Source organism: Danio rerio, chromosome 15 (assembly GCF_049306965.1).
Source record: "Danio rerio strain Tuebingen ecotype United States chromosome 15, GRCz12tu, whole genome shotgun sequence".
NCBI classification, from domain to species: domain Eukaryota; kingdom Metazoa; phylum Chordata; class Actinopteri; order Cypriniformes; family Danionidae; genus Danio; species Danio rerio.
In genome coordinates this window covers 5,457,572-5,480,340 of record NC_133190.1, presented here as the reverse complement: position 1 = coordinate 5,480,340, position 22,769 = coordinate 5,457,572, and the positions used below count along the sequence as shown (strand labels likewise).

General features: G+C 36.8%; 5 protein-coding genes and 1 long non-coding RNA gene across 7 annotated transcripts in view; 5 read left to right on the top strand and 1 right to left on the bottom strand.

Annotated features, from left to right (window-relative positions):
• brwd1 (bromodomain and WD repeat domain containing 1) overlaps window positions 1–22,769 on the top strand; it is a 1,114,832-nt gene that overhangs the window by 675,819 nt on the left and 416,244 nt on the right. The window lies entirely within an intron of this gene.
• The window catches only part of mxf (myxovirus (influenza virus) resistance F), a 250,491-nt gene that overhangs the window by 88,277 nt on the left and 139,445 nt on the right, over window positions 1–22,769 (bottom strand). The window lies entirely within an intron of this gene.
• Window positions 5,034–5,945, top strand: or64b4 (odorant receptor, family 64, subfamily B, member 4). The gene is given in 1 exon segment (NM_001128416.1): window positions 5,034–5,945. A coding segment is annotated over 1 exon segment (912 nt).
• On the top strand, window positions 11,902–12,820 carry or64b1 (odorant receptor, family 64, subfamily B, member 1). Its single transcript, NM_001128578.1, is given in 2 exon segments — window positions 11,902–12,790; window positions 12,792–12,820. Coding segments are annotated over 2 exon segments (918 nt in total).
• Window positions 14,728–17,151, top strand: LOC141377965 (uncharacterized). The gene is made up of 3 exons (XR_012391181.1): window positions 14,728–15,092; window positions 15,179–15,279; window positions 16,531–17,151. It is a non-coding gene; the product is annotated as an uncharacterized lncRNA (long non-coding RNA).
• or64c1 (odorant receptor, family 64, subfamily C, member 1) lies at window positions 20,026–21,916 on the top strand. The gene is made up of 2 exons (XM_073924199.1): window positions 20,026–20,080; window positions 20,362–21,916. The coding sequence occupies exon 2, from the start codon at window positions 20,395–20,397 to the stop codon at window positions 21,313–21,315; it is 921 nt and encodes a 306-aa protein (XP_073780300.1). The 5' UTR covers window positions 20,026–20,080; window positions 20,362–20,394; the 3' UTR covers window positions 21,316–21,916.

Below are 22,769 nucleotides of genomic sequence, written 5' to 3'. Positions count from 1 at the left end.
CCTGAAGAGAGGTGGGAATAAGTTGCGCACGACGTACCTGAAGAGCGGTGGGAGTGAGTTGAGCGTGACGTACCTAAAGAGCGATTGGGTGAATTGAACGCGAAGTACCTGAAGAGGGGTGGGGGTGAGTTGCGTGTGACGTACCTGAAGAGCTGGAAGGGATGTGGTGGAGAGGGGTGTGCAACATATTTAAGGACCGAGCGGGAGACGCACAATTTCTAGGAGAATATCGTTTATTTGTGGGCATCCGGGAGCCTCTATGCATTTGCGGGATACTCTCGCAACTTCCGGGAGTCTTGGGATGTCTGTTTTAACAGCATAATACTCACTACTCTTGAGTACATTTGAAAGGTCTACTTTTTACTCATACATTAAGTAATATTTACAACCAATACTTTTTAGTCACATTTTTTAGACCCGTAATGGTACTTTTACACGAGTATAATTTTTCAGAACTCTTTCCACCACTGCTAATAATAAACTATTCTAATAAAGAAATTATTTAAAACAGCTTATTTTTACATTGCAAGATGCTTCAAAACTGTATTAAAAACACAGTTTACTTCCAAAACAGCGTTAACTCATTTATGTGAGTCTGTTAATGAAAAATCATAAACATGATCTTGTTTAACTGCATTTTGCAACTTCAAGAGGATGTTTTTAACTCTAGTCAGCACAATAAACCAAGAAAGATCCTGACTTCTGCCAAAAAAAAAAGGCAAACATGTTTTTTTTTTTTTTTGTCATTTTCTTTCAAACTATTGTAAAATTTTTTACAGGAAAAAAAAAACTATTTGTTTTACAATTATTGGTTTGTTTTATTTTACATTAAAAAAACGTAATAATAAAATAAAGTGTTTGTTAATTCTACAAAAAATACAGATAATGCCGAGTTTAGAAAGCATGATTTTCAAAGTAGTCATGTCTCAGATGTTTTCATACTGCATAACTATCTGAGGTTGCGTTTTGCTTTGTTTACACTGCAAGATGGATCGGCAACAGGGGCTTTCACATTGCATGACTTTACAATAGGAAGAATTGCCGACAACTTCATCCAAACTACGTCTCACAGCCCAAATCATGTAGTATATATTTTGTTATTAACTACATAACGAGAAAAAAAGCCTTTAATGGGGTAGAAAGTGTACATGTTTGCTCACCTGGGTTTGATGGAAATTTGCAGTTTCTCCTCAACTTTCTTTTTTAACTTTCTGTATGAAATGTCACACAGACACAGTGCTCGTGTCAAACCACTAGGGGTGTCACGATTTTGATTTTTAATCGAAATCGATCAAAATTTATGCTCAATTTCGATTATCGAATCAAAAAATAGAATCGTCGATGCTGCCACGCCCCCATGTCACGTCAGCTTGGCTTGCCAAGCGGGAAAAAAACAGGCTTGTTGAAGTGCTTGTTAAACTGCAGAAGCAGGAGACCCATCGACAGAACTTAAACCCTCTCCTCTTTCAATGAAGTCGCCGGTGTGTAAGCATTTTGGATTTCCATTGAGTTATGTTGACAACGTTCGTGTTGTCGACAAAAAAAACACACAGTTTTACAAGCTCTGCTATGTACGTATTACGTACGGTTCGTCCGATAGACAACACCGGATCGCGATCCTCCGCCCGCCCCCGTTGCAAATCCGCTCGCGAAAAAGTACACACTCAGGCCCTGTTTACACTGTCTTTGTTTTTAAATGGCATTTTAGAACGACAACAATTTGACATCCACAGTGGCGTGTAGCATTTCTGAGCAGCCCTCCTTCCTCACTACCTCTGAAAATGCACATCACGTGACCACACAGACACAGACGCACACACAGCCATGCTTCAATCTTTCACTCACTTGTACTTAGTCATTTTAGTGAACACCTCAGATACTGTTGACTGGCTCCTGTTGGTTGTGCGTCTTTTTACCGACGCCATTATAACGACACAGATCACTGCCTATTCCTACTGCCGAGTCCCGCAGAAAAAGTGACTGACAGGTGGTAATTATGTGTGTATCTTGCCTTAATTCATTTACTGTATGATTTGTTTATGGGTAAAACAAAGACCATGCAGGTCAGGTAGTTTAAACTGTAGGCTACAAATAATTAATTGGTCATTAATTATTCATAATCGAAAATCGAATCGAATCGTGCCTTTAGAATCGAAAATGTAATCGAATCGAGGATTTGGAGGATCGTGACACCCTTACAAACCTCCACTAGTTTTTCTTCCATTTCTTGGGTCTAAATAAACCGAAAATGAGTGCTTTTAACCCCTCAACCTCCTGCTGTAGGCGATCGCCGATGTCATTTTCAATCAGAATTAATTTTACACGGCATGATTTGAATCGCCGACAGCTCCAGATATTCAGCACGCCAAATATCTCAAAGGCATCGGCGACTCATCGGGGATTCTCTCAGATCGCATCTTTGATAGTTCACACTGTTTGATTGTCCTTCACATGCACGAGCACCGATTTGCCTGTGATTTCAAACATTTGAACTCGGTATAAGAGAACTGTTAAAGTACCGAACTGATAAGTTGTATTGAACCTTAACGGTAACCATCCCTATCTGTGGCTACCGACGTACCATCCATATGAATGCTGGTGGTGGTGTGGTGAGACCACATTCATTATTGTGAGGCTTTAGGTGTATGTATATTGTATACACAATTAGTGCATTATATAAATACTATATAATTAATGATCTTTAATATAAAGCATGTAAGAATCAGCTCTTTGGTTTAAATCATGTTTAAACTTAGGGGATTCGAATCAAAGATTCGAACATGATTCACATAGAATTATTTAAAGCTTACACTTAACTTTAGTATTTGTCCAGCAAATAAAACGTTTAGTGTAAAGCAATTCTGTATTATATTATTACGTGGCCAACAATAACAATATAAAAACAGTATCTAATTATTTAATGAGCAAGGTAGCAGTATCTGAAGCTGAGGCATTAACTTATAAAGCACACAACACACCAACACGGATCTTAAAACGAACCAAAAGTTTATTGCTACTCTACAACACAAAGTACTAATCTACGTAAAACAAACAAATGCACATACATACACACACGCACAAGCAGTTTGAGGAGAGTTTTGACTGAGTGGATTCAACTTCTAGCCTTTGCTAAGTTCTTAGCATTGTAACCTGAGAGAAACCGTAAAAGCAGAGAATTTCGCTATTCTTTACTACTTAAACATAATTCACACCAGTGTCAGCAATGGATAGAAACCTTGTTTGTGCTACTTGCGTTCTGATGGAATATTGGTTTCATCGACTGGTCCAAAGGGAAATCCCGGCGAAGCTGATTGGTCAGCGTAGCAACTTCAGTGACGTGATGGAATTCCCTTGTCGGTGAAGAGGGGTTTCCTTAGTCGGTTGCTAGGGATACGGATGTTGGACAAGGCGGCGTTCGAAGTCCTTCCTGGGTTCCTGTAGTTATGATGAGTTTCAGAGTTTGGATGTGTTGACCCGATGGCTTGTTGTTGAAGCGGTTGCACAAGCAGATCGGGGGTCGAGCCGGCAGAAAGTGAAGGTCGCGGTCTGCTCCGTGATGTAACGAGGCTTCCGGCGAGGCGATGTAACGGCCACAGCATGAGAAGAGCGACGTCCGGGCAGCGACGGCGGTGACGACTGGCAAAGATGACCGGCAAAAGACGACGATGAAATTCCTTTGTTCAAAGTTTTATAGGCTTTGGTAGAGGCTGGATCTACACAATGCTTGTCCAATCAGATAAGGTGCGGGGTGGAGTCACACCCCAATTCTGCCCTCTAGAAGGCCAGGTTGACAAATTGTGTCGGTGCTGCTTTGATAGCATAGTTGTTAAAATAAAGTCTCATAACATGGACACCTTTCATAATATGGTTTCTTCATATAAACCAATGCATTTGAAACTTTCCTAGCTTTCAATCAATACCAAACATGAAGTATGTCATAAACATTCTGTAGATTTCATTTGTCACTGAGGGCTATTACTCAAGAACTATCTATAACAGTTTTGTTAAACACATGGAACATGTACACACAAAAACCTACAGAAACATAAAGCAAACATACATTACTCAAATAAACACAGTTTTACTGTATGTCCATTAAACTTTGGAAGCGTTTCTGATCGCTTCTGTGTCTGCCTGAGAATGTGTATTCCTTGCAGACGCCAAAGGACAAGCGAACCAAAAGGTACTTCTCAAAAACCGGTTTGGTGGGTTTTTGATTGTAGAGCCTCTTATTGTTTTAGGGTGTAAAGTTAATTAACATGCAACTGTGATGTTGACTGGCTAGGTATCCTGTGGATTTGCCTTTTGCTGGGTGCCTGTGGATTGCTTTGAAAATGAAATCAATCTCAGACTCGTAGGCACCAACCAATCTTTTAAGGATAACATGGTCTGTGGCTTGTTCGGTTCTGGAATGATCCGTTGACTCCCCACAAGCAATTGGCCTTAATTATTCAGATTTTTACTTTGATGAATTTTAGCTGCATTTGTGTGGTTTTGGGTTCACTGTCTTTTTAACAATAAACTTTTTTTTCCACATTTGACTTGCGCTGTTAACTTTTAAACATGTAATATATCAATTAATGCAATATAATTCAAGTCAAATCTAATTGGTGCCTGTCTTTTATGCAAAAGACGAGAGCCTCCTGAGTCATGTTATGATGCTATAAAAATGCTAGGATTCTGGAGACTCACAGTTCTGAACAAACACACAGATTAGTCCTTACATTTCAAATAAAGAAACAATGTATCACAGCAGGTATTTAACTCTTTTAATGAGTGTTTTAATTTGTTGTATGTTGATGTAATGTTTCTTTTATGTACAAGTAATTAGCTGTTAATGTAGAAGTGTGTTCAGAAATGTCTCCAAAATTATTATACTGTGTAAATTGTTCACTGTTATACCTAATGCATGCACTGATATTACACATGTAACCTCATGGTTTTCTTTTATTTGTGACACTGTAGTTAATTGTCTATTTTTCTGAACTTTTTTCTTCAGGTCACTGATGGAAAACCTTGTTGCCTAAAGCAAAATGGAAAATTATACCAGTTTTAACTTCATGTTGTTTGAAAATCTTGGGTTCATAAGATATGCTCTCTTCATTTTGGGTTTTGTTCTGTACTTTGCTATAATACTCTTTAATGTCCTTATAATGCTTGCGGTGTTTCTGGAAAGGACATTACACCAGCCTATGTACATTCTGATTTCATGCTTGTCTATGAACTCTTTATTTGGTACAGCTGGATTTTTCCCAAGAGTTCTGTCAGACTTGCTGTCTGAAACACACTCAATCTCTCGTGAAGCATGCTTCTTCCAGTGTTTTGTCATTTTCACATATGCAGCAAATGAGTTCTCAATATTAATGTTAATGGCGTTTGACAGATTTGCTGCAATTTGTAAACCTTTACGTTACCACAGCATAGTTAGACCGAGGTTTCTTGCTTGTTTAATAGTTACAAACTTGACTTTTCCAATGATTTTGCTTGCTGTTGGTTCACTTTTAACTACCAAACTGAGAATGTGTGGTAACAAACTAACTAAGGTATACTGCCATACATATGAAGTAGTCAAGCTTTCTTGTGACAACATCGCAATCAACAATGCTTTTGGCTTGTTTATATTAATAATAACTACCATCATTCCTTTAGGTTTAATATCATTTTCCTATGTAAAAATTCTTATCATTTGTCAGAGAAGCTCAGCACAGTTCAAAGGCAAAGCTTTTCAAACCTGTATTCCACACATAGTGGTCCTGTTGAATTTCACAATGGCTGTAACATGTGATGTCACTTTGAGTCGGGTTGCAAATTTACAAATTCCTGTAGGTCTGTCAGTTTTCCTTTCACTTGAGTTTCTCATTATACCACCAATACTCAACCCTCTTATTTACGCCTTTAACCTGCCTGATATTCGCAAAAAAATGATCAGCCTTGTAAAACCATAGAGATAGTTATTTAGTTTGTTCGTTCTTTTTTTTTTAGATGCAATATATATTGCACACTCTCATTAAAGTTGTCTTTCATAGTACATTATGTCATATTACTGTACTTGTTTACTGTAACAAAACAGCATTCATAATAATTTGAAAACAAATCAGTTGTAAATTAAAGACAAAAATACTGTTATACTGTTTATTAGTACTTATTTGGTATGATCCTATATTATATCACTAATCCTACCCCAATAACTTAACCAAACTATTACATTACTATTAATAAACAGAAAATCTGTAGTTTATTGAGCTAAGTCTTAGTTAATGGCTTTTAAGTAGCGATAACTTTACCTTGAACTAAAGTGTGACAATGACTTTATATTATTATTAATAATATTATAGCTATTATTATTTTAAATCTCACAGAATAGTAGCTTTTTGTTTACAGATTGAATTTGCATCCCCTCGTTTAATCTGGCTGTTTGTTAAATCCAATTTACACACAACATTGTGAAACTGCCATTTCTCATATCTGTGACGCTAGTGTGTCCCGCTTAACTCTGAAAGGAAAGCAGATCATTTGTAAAAATAAAAATATGGCAATAAAAATTGTTTGCTGAATTTGCTTCTATGCTGATGGTTTTCAGCAGTTCATGTTTTGACAAGCAGTTTGATATACAGGCATAATTGTGTAAATTAAGATAAATTCAACCACGAAGGGTCTCTAAAAACCTTTTTGTGTAAGAAACTACTTTCTTCCACCATGGATTCACATCTGCAGCAAAAGCCACTGCAACAAAAAAAGGAAAATTCACTGATAATTCAAAAATGTCACTTTAGAGTATTTGAATTATTTAATTGCATCCTAAGAAATATTGTTTTTTCTTAGTGATGACAAAACAGAGGATCAAAATTACATTGCTGAATGGCATAAAAAATAAAAACATCCATTTGCACAGTTCTGCCTGTATTTTTCTGCTGCTATCAACTAATATTAAAGAGATTCATTCATTCAGTTTCTTTTCGGCTTAGCCCCTTTATTAATCTGGGGTTGCCACAGCGGAATGAACCACCACTTTATCCAGCATATGTTTTTACGCAGCGGATGCCCTTCCAGCTGAAACCCATCTCTAGGAAACAACCATACACTCTCATTCACACGCATACACTACTGACAATTTAGCTGACCCAATTCACCTGTACCGCATGTCTTTGGACTTGTGGGGGAAACCGGAGCACCCGAAGGAAACCCACGCAAACGCAGGGAGAACATGCAAACTCCACACAGAAATGGCAACTGACCCAGCGGAGGTTTGAACCAGTGACCTTCACATGTATAAACATAACAACAAGAGAAGACGTGCGCAAAGCAACCGGGAATAAAAGGTCTGTTCAGTTCACAAGGATCATCAATCATCATCAAATGTGATCAAGAGTGAGTTTCACATGTTTAAAATGTTTTAAAAGAGCGTCTGTGTGTAATGAAGTACAGCGATTTACCTCAGCTTTACTTCATTAGCACTGCTGTGTGTCAGAACAATTATGAAAGAAGACGCTTCAATCCCGGTTTGTTGACGTTAAATCAGGTAACATGACATCCAAACAGCAGTGGAGATTAGCCTGTATCCTGTCACATTTGCGTGCAAAAAGAGTGCAAAGCTAAATGCGCACTGTCTGTGTGTATGTGCGTATCGTGTTCGTGCTGTGTATGTGTGTGTGTATCTGTGTGTGTGCACGTGAACTTTGTAACGACATTGTGTGTGACTCATCGTTGTAACTCAACACAGCAAATGCTTCAAATACTCATTGGTGAAGTCCTTGCTGTAGTATTTCTCAAAAAAGCTACGTGAGATCTCCTTCCTTTATGCCTGTTTGTTGTCTGACGCAGCTGACGGAGGAGAATAAGGCATGCAGAAAGGCACGTAGAAACAGTGGGCGGGGAGGACAAGCCTTAAAGGCGCAGTACACCAAAACTGCCACCCAGAGCAAAAATACATATGATAGAATCTTGTAAAAGGTATAATAAAAAAATCTTTTGGTTTGTGACGAAGATAGTTGTAGAGAGAAAAAGAGGATGTATATATATATATATATATATATATATATATATATATATATATATATATAGGAACTTAGGATCCTTTGATTGGAGGATCGTGATTAGCTAATACGAGCCAGCTGGTTCAAATATAAGGGCGTACTCCTCTCGAAATTAGTTTAATATATTAAGCTTCACGTCATTTTTTTTCCTCTGATGCTGAGTATATTTATATATGCACCAAATAAATTTGATTCATCATCTTTTCCTACATCAGAGTTCGCTTCTTCCACATACTGTCTATCCAGCTGTCTTTTTTATTTCTACAGGCTCTAGCAATGTGTCAGATTTTGTTACACACATGACTCTTCTAATTCTTGAACCTGCAGTCTCTCACTGAATGTTTCCCAGCACATCTGTCACATTTACTTTCCTCTTGTCTCCGTTCCTTCTTTTGATATTTGGCTCTATCAAAATCATCTCTACCTTTAAACTTTGCGTTTTCTCTCCTATGGAAAGGTTTTGCTAACTTCCTTCACAGCATTTACTGACAAATCCTTTGTTTTTCTTGCAATTCCCTGCTGAAAATACCAGTTTAAACCAGCCTAGGCTGGTTGGCTGGTTTTAGCTGGTTGACCAGCCTGGTTTAAGAGGTGTTTTGGCCACTTCCAGGCTGGTTTCCAGCCATTTTCAGCCTGGTCTTAGCTGGTCAGGCTGGAAAATGACCAGCTAAAACCAGCTTGACCAGCCTGGTTTAAGCTGGACATAGCTGGTTTTGGCTGGGCTCCCAGCCTGGCTAGGCTGGTCGAGCTGGTTTTAGCTGGTCATCTGAAATGAATCAGCAATGGTGTGACATTTGCATACAGTTGATACATAAACAATGTCCTCGCACACAAACAAATGCACTTTACCAACATGGGGAGAGAAATTAATGTCTTTTGTTAGGAGATACGTTTATCAGTGGTGCAACAGGACACAAAACACTGATATTCAGAACAAAACTCATAACTTAGAAACTCTTGTGATCTCAGCTCACACAATGTTCTCCATCTGATGAAACTCTCTCTCGTTTAGGGTGTCCAGTCAGAATAAAAGTCCCACACAAAAATACCCCATCACACAATATTAATAAACATTCCTTACATTCATATGGTGCTTTTCTGGGCAATCAAAGTGCTTTACACATAGGGGGGGAATCTCCTCATCCAACACCAGAATCCACCTGGATGACGCGACGACAGCCATTTTGCGCCAGACCGCACACCACACACCACACACCAGCTGATTGGTGGTGACAGAGTGATGAAGCCAATTATGATATGGGGAGGGTTAGGAGGCCATGATGGACAGAGGGACATCACATGACATCCCATTTTTCTGAAATTTGGAACATAATTCAGGTCTGAACGGGTTAAACCCCTACTCTTTTTGAAGGACATCCTGGGATTTTTAATGACCACAGAGAGTCGGGACTTCAGTTTAACGTCTCATCCGAAAAACGGCGCTCACTGAGCAGTATAGAGTCCTGTCACTAAACTGGGGCATTAGGACCCACACAGACCGCAGGTTGGGTGCCCCCTGCTGGCCTCACTAACACCACTTTCAGGAGCAACCTAGCTTACCCATGTGGTCTCCCATCTCACAATCTGCAATCTGCATTACTGGGTCCATGATCAAAAAGCTGCTAAAACTCACTTGGCTGAGTCTTCTTTGCGAGGGATAACTGTGCAGACAGGGGTAGTTCCAAACGCAAGAAGGTTGCTGGTTCGAGCCCTAGCTGGGTCAGTTGGAATTTCTGTGTGGAGTTTACACGTTCTCCCTGTGTTCACGAGAGATTCCTCCGGGTTTCCCCCACAAGTCCAAGGACAGGCGCTATAGATGAATAGGGTAAGTTAAATTATTCATAGTGTATGTGTGTGAAAGAGAGTGTATTGGTGTTTCTTAGTGATGGGTTGAGACTGGAAGGGCATCCGATACGTAAAAAAATATGCTGGATAAATTGGCGATTCATTGTGCTGTGGCAACCCCTGATAAATAAAGGGAGTAAGCCATAAAGAAAATGAATGAATGACACAGATCATTCATTCATTCATTTTCTTGTCGGCTTAGTCCCTTTATTAATCTGGGGTTGCCACAGCGGAATGAACCGCCAACTTATCCAGCAAGTTTTAAGGCAGTGGATGCGCTTCCAGCCGCAACCCATTTAGCCTACCCAATTCACCTGTACCGCATGTCTTTGGACTGTGGCGGAAACCAGAGCACCAGGAGTAAACACAGATCAATTAACGTCATTACATCTCCACGCTATCCAAAGTTTTCTCCGGAGTTTTATGAAATTTTGGGTGACTAAAATAATCTCCGTAATATTATATAACAAATTCTTCCTGCTCAGCTCTTGTCATTATATAACCGTTGATAGTAAGTGGGCCTGCTGGTGGTTTAGTGGGGCCCAAGGCATTGTGACGTAACTGTAATCATCGCCAGCCATAATTCTACGTTTTTCAATATGAATTAACAGCAGAGCTGCACCTTAGCTTGGCGGTTAGCACTGTCACCTCACAGCAAGAAAATTGTTGGTTACTGTACAGAGTTTATATGAACGGAGTTTTTATGTTCTCTGTAGATTTCCTCCAGATGCTCCACTTTCCCCCTCAGTCCAAAGACAGGTAATATAGTTGAACTGGATAAACTAGATTGACGATAGAGGCCATGGTCTTTTGCCTCCTTGTTAGAGCATCCGACTCCCATACGGACAGTTGCCAGCTTGATCCCACCCACGAGTAGGTTAGGTGGTGTAGGACTGGCAGGGTTACATTGACCGTGACCCGGATGGGAGTGAGGTTTAGGGGGGGTGAGTGTACAGAGGCCAGCTAGTGAAGTGCTGTGCAGATAAACCTCACTCTGACTTCTAAAGGTCAGCGACAAACAATAGAGGCCATGGTCTTTAGCCTTCTTGTTAGAGCAACCGACCCCCTTGCGGAAGGTTGCCGGTTCGATCCCAGCTACAAATGGGTCGGGTGGTGTAGGACTGGCGGGATTACACTAGGTTGCGGCTGGAAGAGCATCCAACACATAAAACATATTCCAGAGTAAATGGTAATTCTTTCCATTTCCATAGGATAAGGAGTTAGAGTGCTAATAAACAGCAATGTCACAGGTCATGTGATCTTATCAGATCAAACTTTCATTTATGCCCTCAGCTGTAAAGTTTTTAAATTTGGGGTAGATTTGTAATGTATGATGTGTTTGTGTGCATTATGTGTTATATTCTTGTATGCTGCAACCAAATTGCCTTGGGAGATGAATAAAGACTGACTGGCAGACCATCATAGGATTCAAACAGAAGGCTACTGATAGATTTTTTACATCATTTTAAACATATCTCCAAAACGTACTATTAATTTTTTTCAAAATACTGACAGAGAGAGGACTTGTAAGGTGCAACATGTAATGTCATTTAATATGTAATATATTATAATTCAAGTTAAATCTAAGTGGTGCCTGTGTTTTTATGCAAAAGGCCAGAGGCTCCTGAGGAATGTCATGACCCTATAAAAACTCTAGGATTCTGGAGACTCCCAGTTCTTCTAAACCCTTTCCCCTCACATATGGAAACAATGGTCATGCCATAATAAGTCACAAATGGTATTTAACTCCTTTAATGTGTTTTAATTTGTGTAAGGTTGAAAATGAATGTTAAGTTGCCTGTTAATGTAATATTCAGTTTGTGAATAAGTCAACTAAAGTTATTGGGTGTAGAAATATATTCAGAAATGTCTCCAAAATTATTATATGGTGGAAATTGTTCATTGATGTTAACAAATGTAACATTATTTTTTATCAGTTATTTGTGACACTATAGTTAATTGTCTAATTTTCTAAATTTTCTTCTTCAGGTCACTGATGGGAAACCTTGGTGCTTAAAGCAAAATGGAAAACTATACCAGTTTTAACTTCATGTTGTTTGAAAATCTAGGGTACATAAGATATTCTCTCTTTGTTTTGGGTTTTGTTCTGTACTTTGCTATAATATTCTTTAATGTCCTTATTATGCTTGCGGTGTTTCTGGAAAGGACATTACACCAGCCTATGTACATTCTGATTTCATGCTTGTCTATGAACTCTCTATTTGGTACAGCTGGCTTTTTCCCAAGAGTTCTAACAGACTTGCTGTCTGAAACACACTCAATCTCTCGTGAAGCATGCTTCTCCCAGTCTTTTGTCATCTTTACATATGTGGCAAATGAGTTCTCAATATTAATGTTAATGGCGTTTGACAGATTTGCTGCAATTTGTAAACCTTTACGTTACCACAGCATAGTTAGACCAAGGTTTCTTGCTTGTTTAATAGTTATAAACCTGAATTGTATAATGATTTTGCTATGTGTTGCTGCACTTTTAACTACCAAACTGAGAATGTGTGGTAACAAACTATTTAAGGTATACTGCCATAGCTATGAAGTACTCAAGCTTTCTTGTGACAACATTTTAATCAATAACGCTTTTGGCTTGTTATTAGTAATAATAACTACTATCATCCCTTTAGGTTTAATACTTTTGTCCTATGTAAAAATTCTTATCATTTGTCAGAGAAGCTCAGCACAGTTTAAAGGCAAAGCATATCAAACTTGTATTCCACACATAGTGATCCTTTTGAATTTCACAATTGCTGTAACATGTGACACCACTTTGAGTCGGGTTGTGAATTTACAAATTCCTGTAGGTCTGTCAGTTTTTCTTTCACTTGAGTTTCTCATTATACCACCTGTACTCAACCCCCTTATTTACGCCTTTAACCTGCCTGATATTCGCAAAAAAAATGATCAGCCTTATAAAACCATTGAAATAGAATTTTTTGTTTTTCATTTTCTTTCAGATGCAATACATTTTACTCCTATTAAAGTTTTGTATTACATGTTACATTATGTCAAATTACTCTATCTGATATGATTTTGTAAATGCAAGAGTATAAGAACTCTGGTAACACTTTTACATTTAACTACTGGTTTATTACCTGCTTATTATCAAGACAGTAACTGTTGATTAGTACTATAATCTTATACTTCATTGCTAATCCTACCCAATAACTAAACCCAAATTCTACTTTACTATTACCTTACTGTTAATAAGCAGATAATGTATAGTTTATTGAGCTAAGTCATAGTTATCAGCTTGTTAAAACTGATAATTTTACCTTAAGATAAGTTGTGACAATTAACTTTATATTATTAATGTTACTATAATTATGTCAAGTCTCACAGAATAGTGGCTTCTGGTTTAGACACGTCCGGATTGGAATTGTATCCCATCATTTAATGTAGGTTATTGATATATTAAATATACACACAATATTGTGAATTTGACAGTTTATCTGTGATGTTAGTGTGTCGCCCTCAACTCTGAAAGAAAAGAGATTATTTGTATGAGCCCTTGCCAATAAAAATGCTTTCTTGAATTTGCTTTAATGCTGATGGTTTCAGCTTGTCATGTTTTGATAAGCAGTTTATGTTAATATATATATATGTATATATATATATATATATATATATATATATATATATATATATATATATATATATATATGTATATATATATATATATATATATATATATATATATATATATATATATATATATATATATATATTTATTTTATTATTTTTTTTTTAAAGGGTGTAACGGTTCACAAAAATCATGGTTCGGTTCAATACAAAACAGTGGTGTCACGGTTCGGTACGTTTTTGATGCAGCAAAAAAAAAGAAAAAAGTGAGAGGATTTCTCTGATTTTATTTTTTTATTGTATTAAAACTAACATCATAAAAGTATGATCTTTTTTTTTGTTTGTTTTTTGTTTTCTTTTACTTTAAACAGTGATAGAGCTATACTTCTGGGGTTTCTGCTTAGCAGCAAATAAAACAAATCCTTCTTTATGCTCAAAACCAAAAAGTTGCTTATGAAAAAATAAATGTAATATTGTAGTTAAACAAATAAAAAGAAAAGAACAATTTAGTTTGTATATGGAACTTAGTTTCAATCTATTTTAAAGTATTTTTTTTATTTTTCAGAAAGATGAGTGTCCACGTTTTCTTCAGACAGCACAGATCTGCTTGATTTAACTTTCACCTGCCATTTTAGTGGATCTGGAAGCAGGAATTATCTGACTGCAATGTGCTTATTAAAGAATAATGTAACGGGGCTCTATTACAGTTAACATTTTCTTAAAACCAAAAATTTCCACTACTGGTTAAGATCTCTCGTACAGCTATAAATTTACAGATCGCCTCTGTGATTTGCTTTGCCCTGTTTGAATCTGTAGGAATTGCCTGTCTGAATCAGTGGCGGCTGGTCAATAGGGGGCGCTGGGGCGCCGCCCCCCCTTCAAGTTAGCCTACTTTAATATGTTAATATTTATTATCACAAATATTAACAAAATAAATTGATTTAATGATAACACTCTACAGTTAGTCATACTAACATTTATTGAAAATAAAAAAAATGTATGAACAATATTTTTTCATATGTGTGCGGGGCGCCGGACTAATGAGTGTCTATGTAGATACACGAACTTTTGCAATACATGTGATATGACAAAAAGCTCTAATTGGCCCGTTTTAAATTGTCCTTGGGGCGCAGCACTCTGCGCCCCAAACCCGCCCATTTATGTTGTCAGAACGAATCATATTTGTTTTTATATGGTTGGCCTTATGTGATTGGACCATTCCCACTTGGACCTTTCACTTTGCAAGCAGCTCCTCAGTTAACTGACGACTATTAATCATAGTGGAAGCAAGTGCAATTTCTCGAAATGAAGGAAAATTCCGTTGTATCTTTGCAAAGATATCCATTCACAAGGCGTTTGGATGAAGAAAAAAAAAAGAATCAAGGAGCTTGGACCAGATCGACCTTCCTTGCAAATTCAACAGCAGTCAAGTGATCGTGGGCGCGCGTACACTCGGGGCTTTTCCAGCACTTGTTATGACGAACGGAGCTGGCTGGCAGGTTGTGATGTAAGTCATGCCTTTTACTGTTTCCCGTGTTTGCTGTTTGCCGTGAAGGACATCGATTCAGTCCACATCAGGGGGAGCATCCAGCAATTCCAGCAGGACATACAGAAGATCAGGTAGTTGCTGTTTTTTTGTTTTGGATTTATTATGATTATTACTAATATTATTATTATTATTCATACACTTTCTTATTCCTTTACAGAAATTCTCTCCATTCCCTGGTTGACCAATGCAGTGAAGGTGGTTTTACAGAAGAGGCGGCGGTCCCTCAGTCCAGAGGTTCATGAAAAGATAGCAGCAGAAGTGAGTTTTTATTTTAATCAAAATAAGTCATTACAAACAAGCTAAACTGTATTGTTTAATTACCTTCTATAGGAACTTGTAAATATCCTTTTCATTGATTTTAAGATAAAAATAATAATAGAGCAATTCCCTGCAAATGTTAACCTTTTCATGAAAAAAATTAAGTTCTCAACAAAATACCAAACTGTTTCTGTGTTTTTTTTTTGTGTGTGTGTGTAAGCAAGTATTTTACAGTACTTTAGACATACTCAAATGTCTCTGTCAATGTTTTTAAATTTTTTTATTTATTTACCCAAGTCACATGAAAGGCAATTTCACATCCGTCACACCCATAATACAGAGATGTCAAATCCATAACTAAGCTTTTTCCTCATAAATGAAAAATTATCAAATAAAATCAATCATGTTTGTTTTATAGAAGAAAAAAAACTCTTAACCTCCTGTTTAGCATTATTTTGGGGGGTTTTGCAGTTTAACAGACAGAATTTCTACGAGGCCTGTTGTATACTGCAAACTCACAGACTTTTTTTAGTTACATCCATAACTCCTTTGTTTATTTTCCTCATTTAAAGTACAAAACATGTTTACAGATTGATATTAAGCTGATCTTATAACTACGTGGTCAGTAGTTTTGGAAAATATAAACAGATATTTCAATATAATGTTAACATACTTTCTCTGTGAATTTATGTTTTGAGTTTTTACTGCAAATGCCACATCCATAATGCTGGAACTGCTCAATAATAATTTGAGGAGTAATAATATTGTAGTCACCAAAACATTTACCCAGAGATAGTAAATGAAACAATACAGTTTAATTTGTTGCAAGCACACTGGCTTGTTTATATGATACAATGACCAGGTCTTTTTCAAATAGGAGTCTTTAAGTGTCTCATTATAGAAGCATTATATAAAAATAGTTGATAAGAATTTTGAATCTAAGTGTTGTTGATTTATAAGCTGGGAATAGTGGGCTGTATAAAACTATGATAAATGTAAATGCATTTTTATGACTAGGTGATCTTCTTAAACGTATATACTCTTTAAACTATTATCTAAAATGATTTGTTATTCTTCAGTTTCTTCTAGTGGAGCTTGACATGTTTACTAAGAATGAATGTGTTTATGAGGTTTTGAGAAAGTATGAATTTAACCACTACAACTGGTCTGCCTTTATAACTCAACCTGGTTATTTTAATGTAGCAGTTGAAATTGACACATAATTACATCATTTTTGTCTTTATCCTTTAGGTCTGTGATACCATACTCACACACACTGGAGCGGTTCTCCTTCACAGACCACCTCGTTAGTGCCACATTGCTGCAGGCAGACAGGTTTGAGCAGTATACAGTAGCTTTTCCAGAAGATGCACTTAGCAGGACTCTGAAAGCCTATCCTGTGCTCGATGGAAGTAAGCTAAAGACAGAGCTCAGTCTCATCTACTCCAAGGATGAGTTCAGAGCCTGTTGTGGTGCTTTGGACCTACTCCAGCTGTTTATGGGGAACAATCTTGAGGAAGTCTTTTCAGAGACTGTAACTCTCCTAAAGATTCTGGTAACTACGCCTATGACCACAGCAGAAGCTGAGAGGTGCTTCTCAACTTTGAAAAGAATAAAAACTTTTCTGAGAAACAGCATGACCCAAGAGAGGCTGAATGCATTGGCCATGCTGTCAATAGAGAAGAGACTAGTGACTGAGATGACTGACTTCAACCAAAAGATCATTGAGAAATTTGCAAGCCAGAAAGAAAGGAGAGCAAAATTTATTTTCAAGTAGTGCTACTGGCCAGTGATTAGGCAACATCTATGTGTGTCTGTGCGTGTGTTTATTGATTACTTCATTACTGATAATAAACCTAAATTGAACTAAAATTTTCTGATTTATGAAGCATTTGTTGTATGCTTTAGTCATATTTTTGTTTTTTCATACATCACCTGATATATGGCTTTTACACTGTTGCATTACCAACCGTTAGGTCAGTTCTGGTGTTTGCGCCCCCCCACATTTTTTTAGCACCAGCCGCCACTGGTCTGAATGCTGTTCCAGTTCCAGTGATGTCAGTGTAAATTAGTTGATATGCTAAAATATTACCGCTAAAATAGTTTACTGCCATAGCAGATGTTGTTTTTTTCCACCACTCTTGGTGGCGGTGATGGTGCGCCACGTATCTGAGGAGCGGTGAAGGCGTGTGCGTGCGATGTACCTAAGCGGCAGGGGTGAGTTGTGCCCAGCGTACCTGAAGAGCTAGGAGAGATGCGTTGAAGAGGGGTGTGCGACATATTTAAGGACCGTGGGAAGATGCGCGATTTCCGGAAGAGGATTATTCGTTTGCGGGCGTCTGTGAGTCTCCCAAAACTTCTGGGAGACTTGGGATGTCTGGAATTGCATTAATGTTACTAGCCATTTTGCAAGCTAGTATAGCGCGTGCCTGACTGGAGTAATGTTTGGAGGTGGGCGGGTGTGATGATATGTGAACAGGTTATTGAGATTGGCTGTTTTGTGTCGGGTCCAGGGTTGCTGGAGCAATGAGGGCGGAGCCAGCACGAGCAGGCTGACACAGAAGGCATCAAGATTGCTAATGAATGCATGCTTTAATAAACTGATATTCTGAGTTCAAAAGTTAAAAATGGTGTTAATCTGAATCGAATCATTTTGAATCGGTTTGTAATGTGTACCGAACCGAAAGTCTCGTACTAAACGGTTCAATACGAATACGCGTATCGTTACACCCTTACTAATTAGTGACCGAGCACCTACGGTGCATAGGCCCTATTGGAATTGCTCCGTTTCTTCTTATTATTATTCTGTTCCAGAATGAATCGCGATTTTGAGGGTTCAAACATGCCTGAAAACTCACAAAACTTTGCACACACCCCAGAAGTGATGAAAATTTATGTTTGTTATAGGTTTCGGAAGTGGCAAAAGTCTGGCACAATAACTCAACAGCGCCACCAATAACAATTCAATGAAGTGCCCCACGAACTACATTTCACTCACACATACCAAAATTGGCACACACATCAAACATGTCAATGAATACTAAAAAGTCTCTTGGAGCAAAATCTGAAACCTAACAGGAAGTCAGATCATTTTAACTTCCTCTGCCGAAAAAGTAGCATTTTTGCCGTTTCCAGGTATAATCAAGGTACATATTGCAGGTTTACTTTAAAAAACTCCTTCTGAGGATTTTATCAGATTAACACCAATATTGGGTTTTGTCATGTAAAGGCCTTGGATATGTTAAATTGCGAAGATCTAGAGTTTTCGACAAAGGGCGTGTCCGTGGTGGCTTCGCAAACTTTGACAATCTGCCACGAAACAGGAAGTCGTTATAATTCAGGCATGCATTATGCGATCTGCCTCAAAATTCACACGTTTGATAACAGTCCTGACCTGAACATGTTTACATGCCAATATCCAGATACAGTTATAGCGCCACCTGCTGGCAACAGGAAATGACATGTTTTACAGTGTAACAAACTCCTCCCACAAATTTTTTCGTATGAACACCAAATTTGAGTGGTGTTATCTGAAAGCTCTAGCGATGATATATTGTGAAGATCTAGAGTTTTTGCCAAAAGGTGTGTCTGTGGTGGCCTCGCAAACTTCGATTTGCCACGAAACAGGAAGTTGTTGTAACTTAGGCATGCATTGTCTGATCTGCCTTAAAAATCACTTGTTTGATAAGAGTCGTAACCTGAACATGTTTACATGCCAATATCCAGTTACAGTTATAGCACCACCTGCTGGCAACAGGCAATTACCTATAACTCAGACAAACAATGTCCAATCTGCCTGAAAATACACAGGTTAGATGAGATTCATCTCCTGAAGACATCTACATGCCAATATTAAGTCACAGTCATAGCGCCACCTGGTGACAGTAGGAAGTTTGGCTTATTACTCAGCCACACAATGTCTGACCAGCCTGAAACGTCACATGGTTGATTAAATTCCTCTCCTGGAGATATCTACATGCCAATTATGAGTCAGAGTCATAGCGCCACCTGCTGGCAATAGGAAATTACTTATAACTCAGTCACACAATCTCCGATCTGCCTAAAAATTCACATGGTTGATAAGATTCTTCTCCTGAAGACATTTACATGCCAATCTTGAGGAGGAAGTTTGGCATAAATCTGTGATTTTTCTCAGGTTTTTTTATATGTATTGGCTTAAATTAATATTGTTTGCTCTTCTCTGTCATCTTAGGGCCACCGGGTGGCAGTGAGCCCGGGTGCGAGGTCCCTTTCATCGCTGCTTGCAGTTTTAATTTGTATTTGTTATTGTACCCACATATGGTGAAACATTGTTTTTATGAACATAAAATTTGTTCTAACCTTTCTTCATTTGACAAAAAATGTAAACAATGCATGTTTAACTATGATCTTTAACATACAGCAATTTGTCTTAATTCTTCAAATTTTTACTTTTATTCATTTTAGCTGCATTCGTGTGTTTTTGGGTTCACTGTCTGTTTAAACAATTATTTTTATTCCTAAGAGGTTTGCACAAGAGATAACACACACAAGAGGTTAAGTTGTACAAACAATAAACTTAGATTTTTTCCCTCACATTTGACAAGCCCTGTGAACTTTAAAACATGTAAAATATCATGTAATGTCATATAATGCAAATCAAATCTTATTGGTGCCTGCGTCTTATGCAAAAGACGAGAACCTCCTGAGACATGTTATGATGCTATAAAATCTCTAGGATTCTGGAGACTCACAGTTCTGTACAAACACAGATTTTTCCTTGCAATAAAAAAAAAAAAACAATGTTCACGTATCACAGAAGGTATTTAACTCTTTTAATGTGCGTTTAATATGTGTAATGTTGAAAATAATGTATAAGTTGTCTGCTGATGTAATGTTTATGTTGTAAGTAATGCTTATTTTGTCATCAACTGTTATTTTATGTAGAAATGTGATAAGAAATGTCTCCAAAATGATTATATGGTGTAAATTGTTCACTGTTATATCTAATGCATTCACTGATGTAACAAATGTAACCTTATAGCTTTCTTTTATTTGTGACACTATAGTTAATTGCCTATTTTTCTAAATGTTCTTCTTCAGGTCATTGATGGAAAATGTTGTTGCCATAAGAAAATGGAAAACAATACCAATTTTAACTTCATGTGGTTTGAAAATCTAGGGTACATAAGATATGCTCTCTTCATTTTGGGATTTACTCTGTACTTTGTTATAATATTATTTAATGTCCTTATTATGCTTGCGGTGTTTCTGGAAAGGACATTACACAAGCCTATGTACATTCTGATTTCATGCTTGTCTATCAACTCTTTATTTGGGACAGCTGGCTTTTTCCCAAGAGTTCTGTCAGACTTGCTGTCTGAAACACACTCAATCTCTCGTGAAGCATGCATTTTCCAGTGTTTTGTCATTTTCACATATGCAGCAAATGAGTTCTCAATATTAATGTTAATGGCGTTTGACAGATATGTTGCAATTTGTAAACCTTTACATTACCACAGCATAGTTAGACCAAGGTTTCTTGCTTGTTTAATAGTTACAAATCTGACTGTTCCAATGACTTTGATTGGTGTTGGTTCACTTTTAACTACTAATCTAAAAATGTGTGGTAACAAACTATTTAAGCTATACTGCCATACATATGAAATAGTCAAGCTTTCTTGTGACAACATTGTAATCAATAATGCTTTTGGCTTGTTTACATTAATAACAACTTCTGTCATCCCAATAATTTCAATATTACTATCCTATGTGAAAATTCTTATAATTTGTCAGAGAAGCTCAGCACAGTTCAAAGGCAAAGCTTTTCAAACCTGTATTCCACACATAGTGATCCTTTTGAATTTCACAATTGCTATTACGTCTGATATCACTTTGAGTCGGGTTGTGAATTTACAAATTCCTGTAGGTCTGTCAGTTTTTCTTTCACTTGAGTTTCTCATTATACCACCTGTACTCAACCCCCTTATTTACGCCTTTAACCTGCCTGATATTCGCAAAAAAATGATCAGCCTTATAAAACCATTGAAATTTTGAAACCTTTTTTTGTTTGTTTTTTAGGTGCAGTACATGTTGCACATTGTCATAAAAGTCATGTCTTTCATGTTACATTATGTCATATTACTGTATTTGATATGATATAGTAATTGCAAGAGTAAGAGAACTTACACATTTGTTTATTTATCTACTGGCTTATTTCATTAATATCATGGAGGCATTGACCATCCATTAGTACTATTATTATACTACATCGCTAATCCTATCCTATAACTAAACCCAAACACTACTTTACTATTACCTTATTAATAAGCAGACAATTAGTAGTATTAGTTAAGTCTTGGTTATCGGCTTGTCAATAGTGATAATTTGACCTTGAAATAAAGTGTGACAATAACTTTATATTATTAATATATTACTGTTGTACTTTTAAATCTCACAGAATAGGGGCTTTTGGTTTAGAGAAATCTAGATTGAAATTGCATGCCATCGTTTAATGTAGCTCTTTGTTATATCAACTTAACACTCAATATTGTAAAACAGACAGTTTCTCATATCTGTGTGGTTAACATGTCTCCCTGTACTCTAAAATGAAACTGATAATTTGTAAAAACCGTTGTCAATAAAAATGATTTGTTGACTTTGCTCCCAAGCAGTTTGTGTATACAGTTGAAGTCAGAAATATTCGCCCACTTTTAATTTTGTTTTTGTTTTTTAAATATTTCCCAAATGATGTTTAACAGAGCAAGGAAATTTTCACAGTATGTCTGATAATATTTTTTCTTTTGGAGAAAGTCTTGTTTGTTTTATTTAGACCAGAATAATATAATATAAATTTAATTTTTTTTATAAACCATTAAAATTATTAGCCTCTTTAAGCTATATTTTTTTAATAGTCTCCAGAACAACCCACCATCATACAATAACTTGCCTAATTACTCTAACCTGTCTAGTTAACCTAATTAACCTATTAAAGCCTTTAAATGTCACTTTAAGCTGTATAGAAGTGTCTTGAAAAATATCTACTGAAATAATATTTACTGTCATCATGGGAAAGATAAAAGAAATCAGTTATTAGAGATGAGTTATTAAAACTATTATGGTCAGAAATGTGTTGAAAAAATATCTCGGTTAAACAGAAATTGGAGAAAAAAATAAATATATATATATATATATATATATATATATATATATATATATATATATATATATATATATATATATATATATATATTATTAGCGTTGTCAAAATTAACGTGTAAACGAATGTGATTAATTTTAAACATTTAACTCGTTAAAAAAATTGACGCAATTAACGCAGTTGCAGGTTTTTTTTTTACTTCCTGTTGTGGTGGACGTGTGTTTAACATGCAAGGAATGTGGATAAGACCAAGGAAGCACTTTTTGAAGGCAAGTTTCAGTATAAAACAATTAGTTGCATCACAGGTTATCCAGAGTTTCATGCAATTTCGGGTGTTTCATTTTTAACTTTC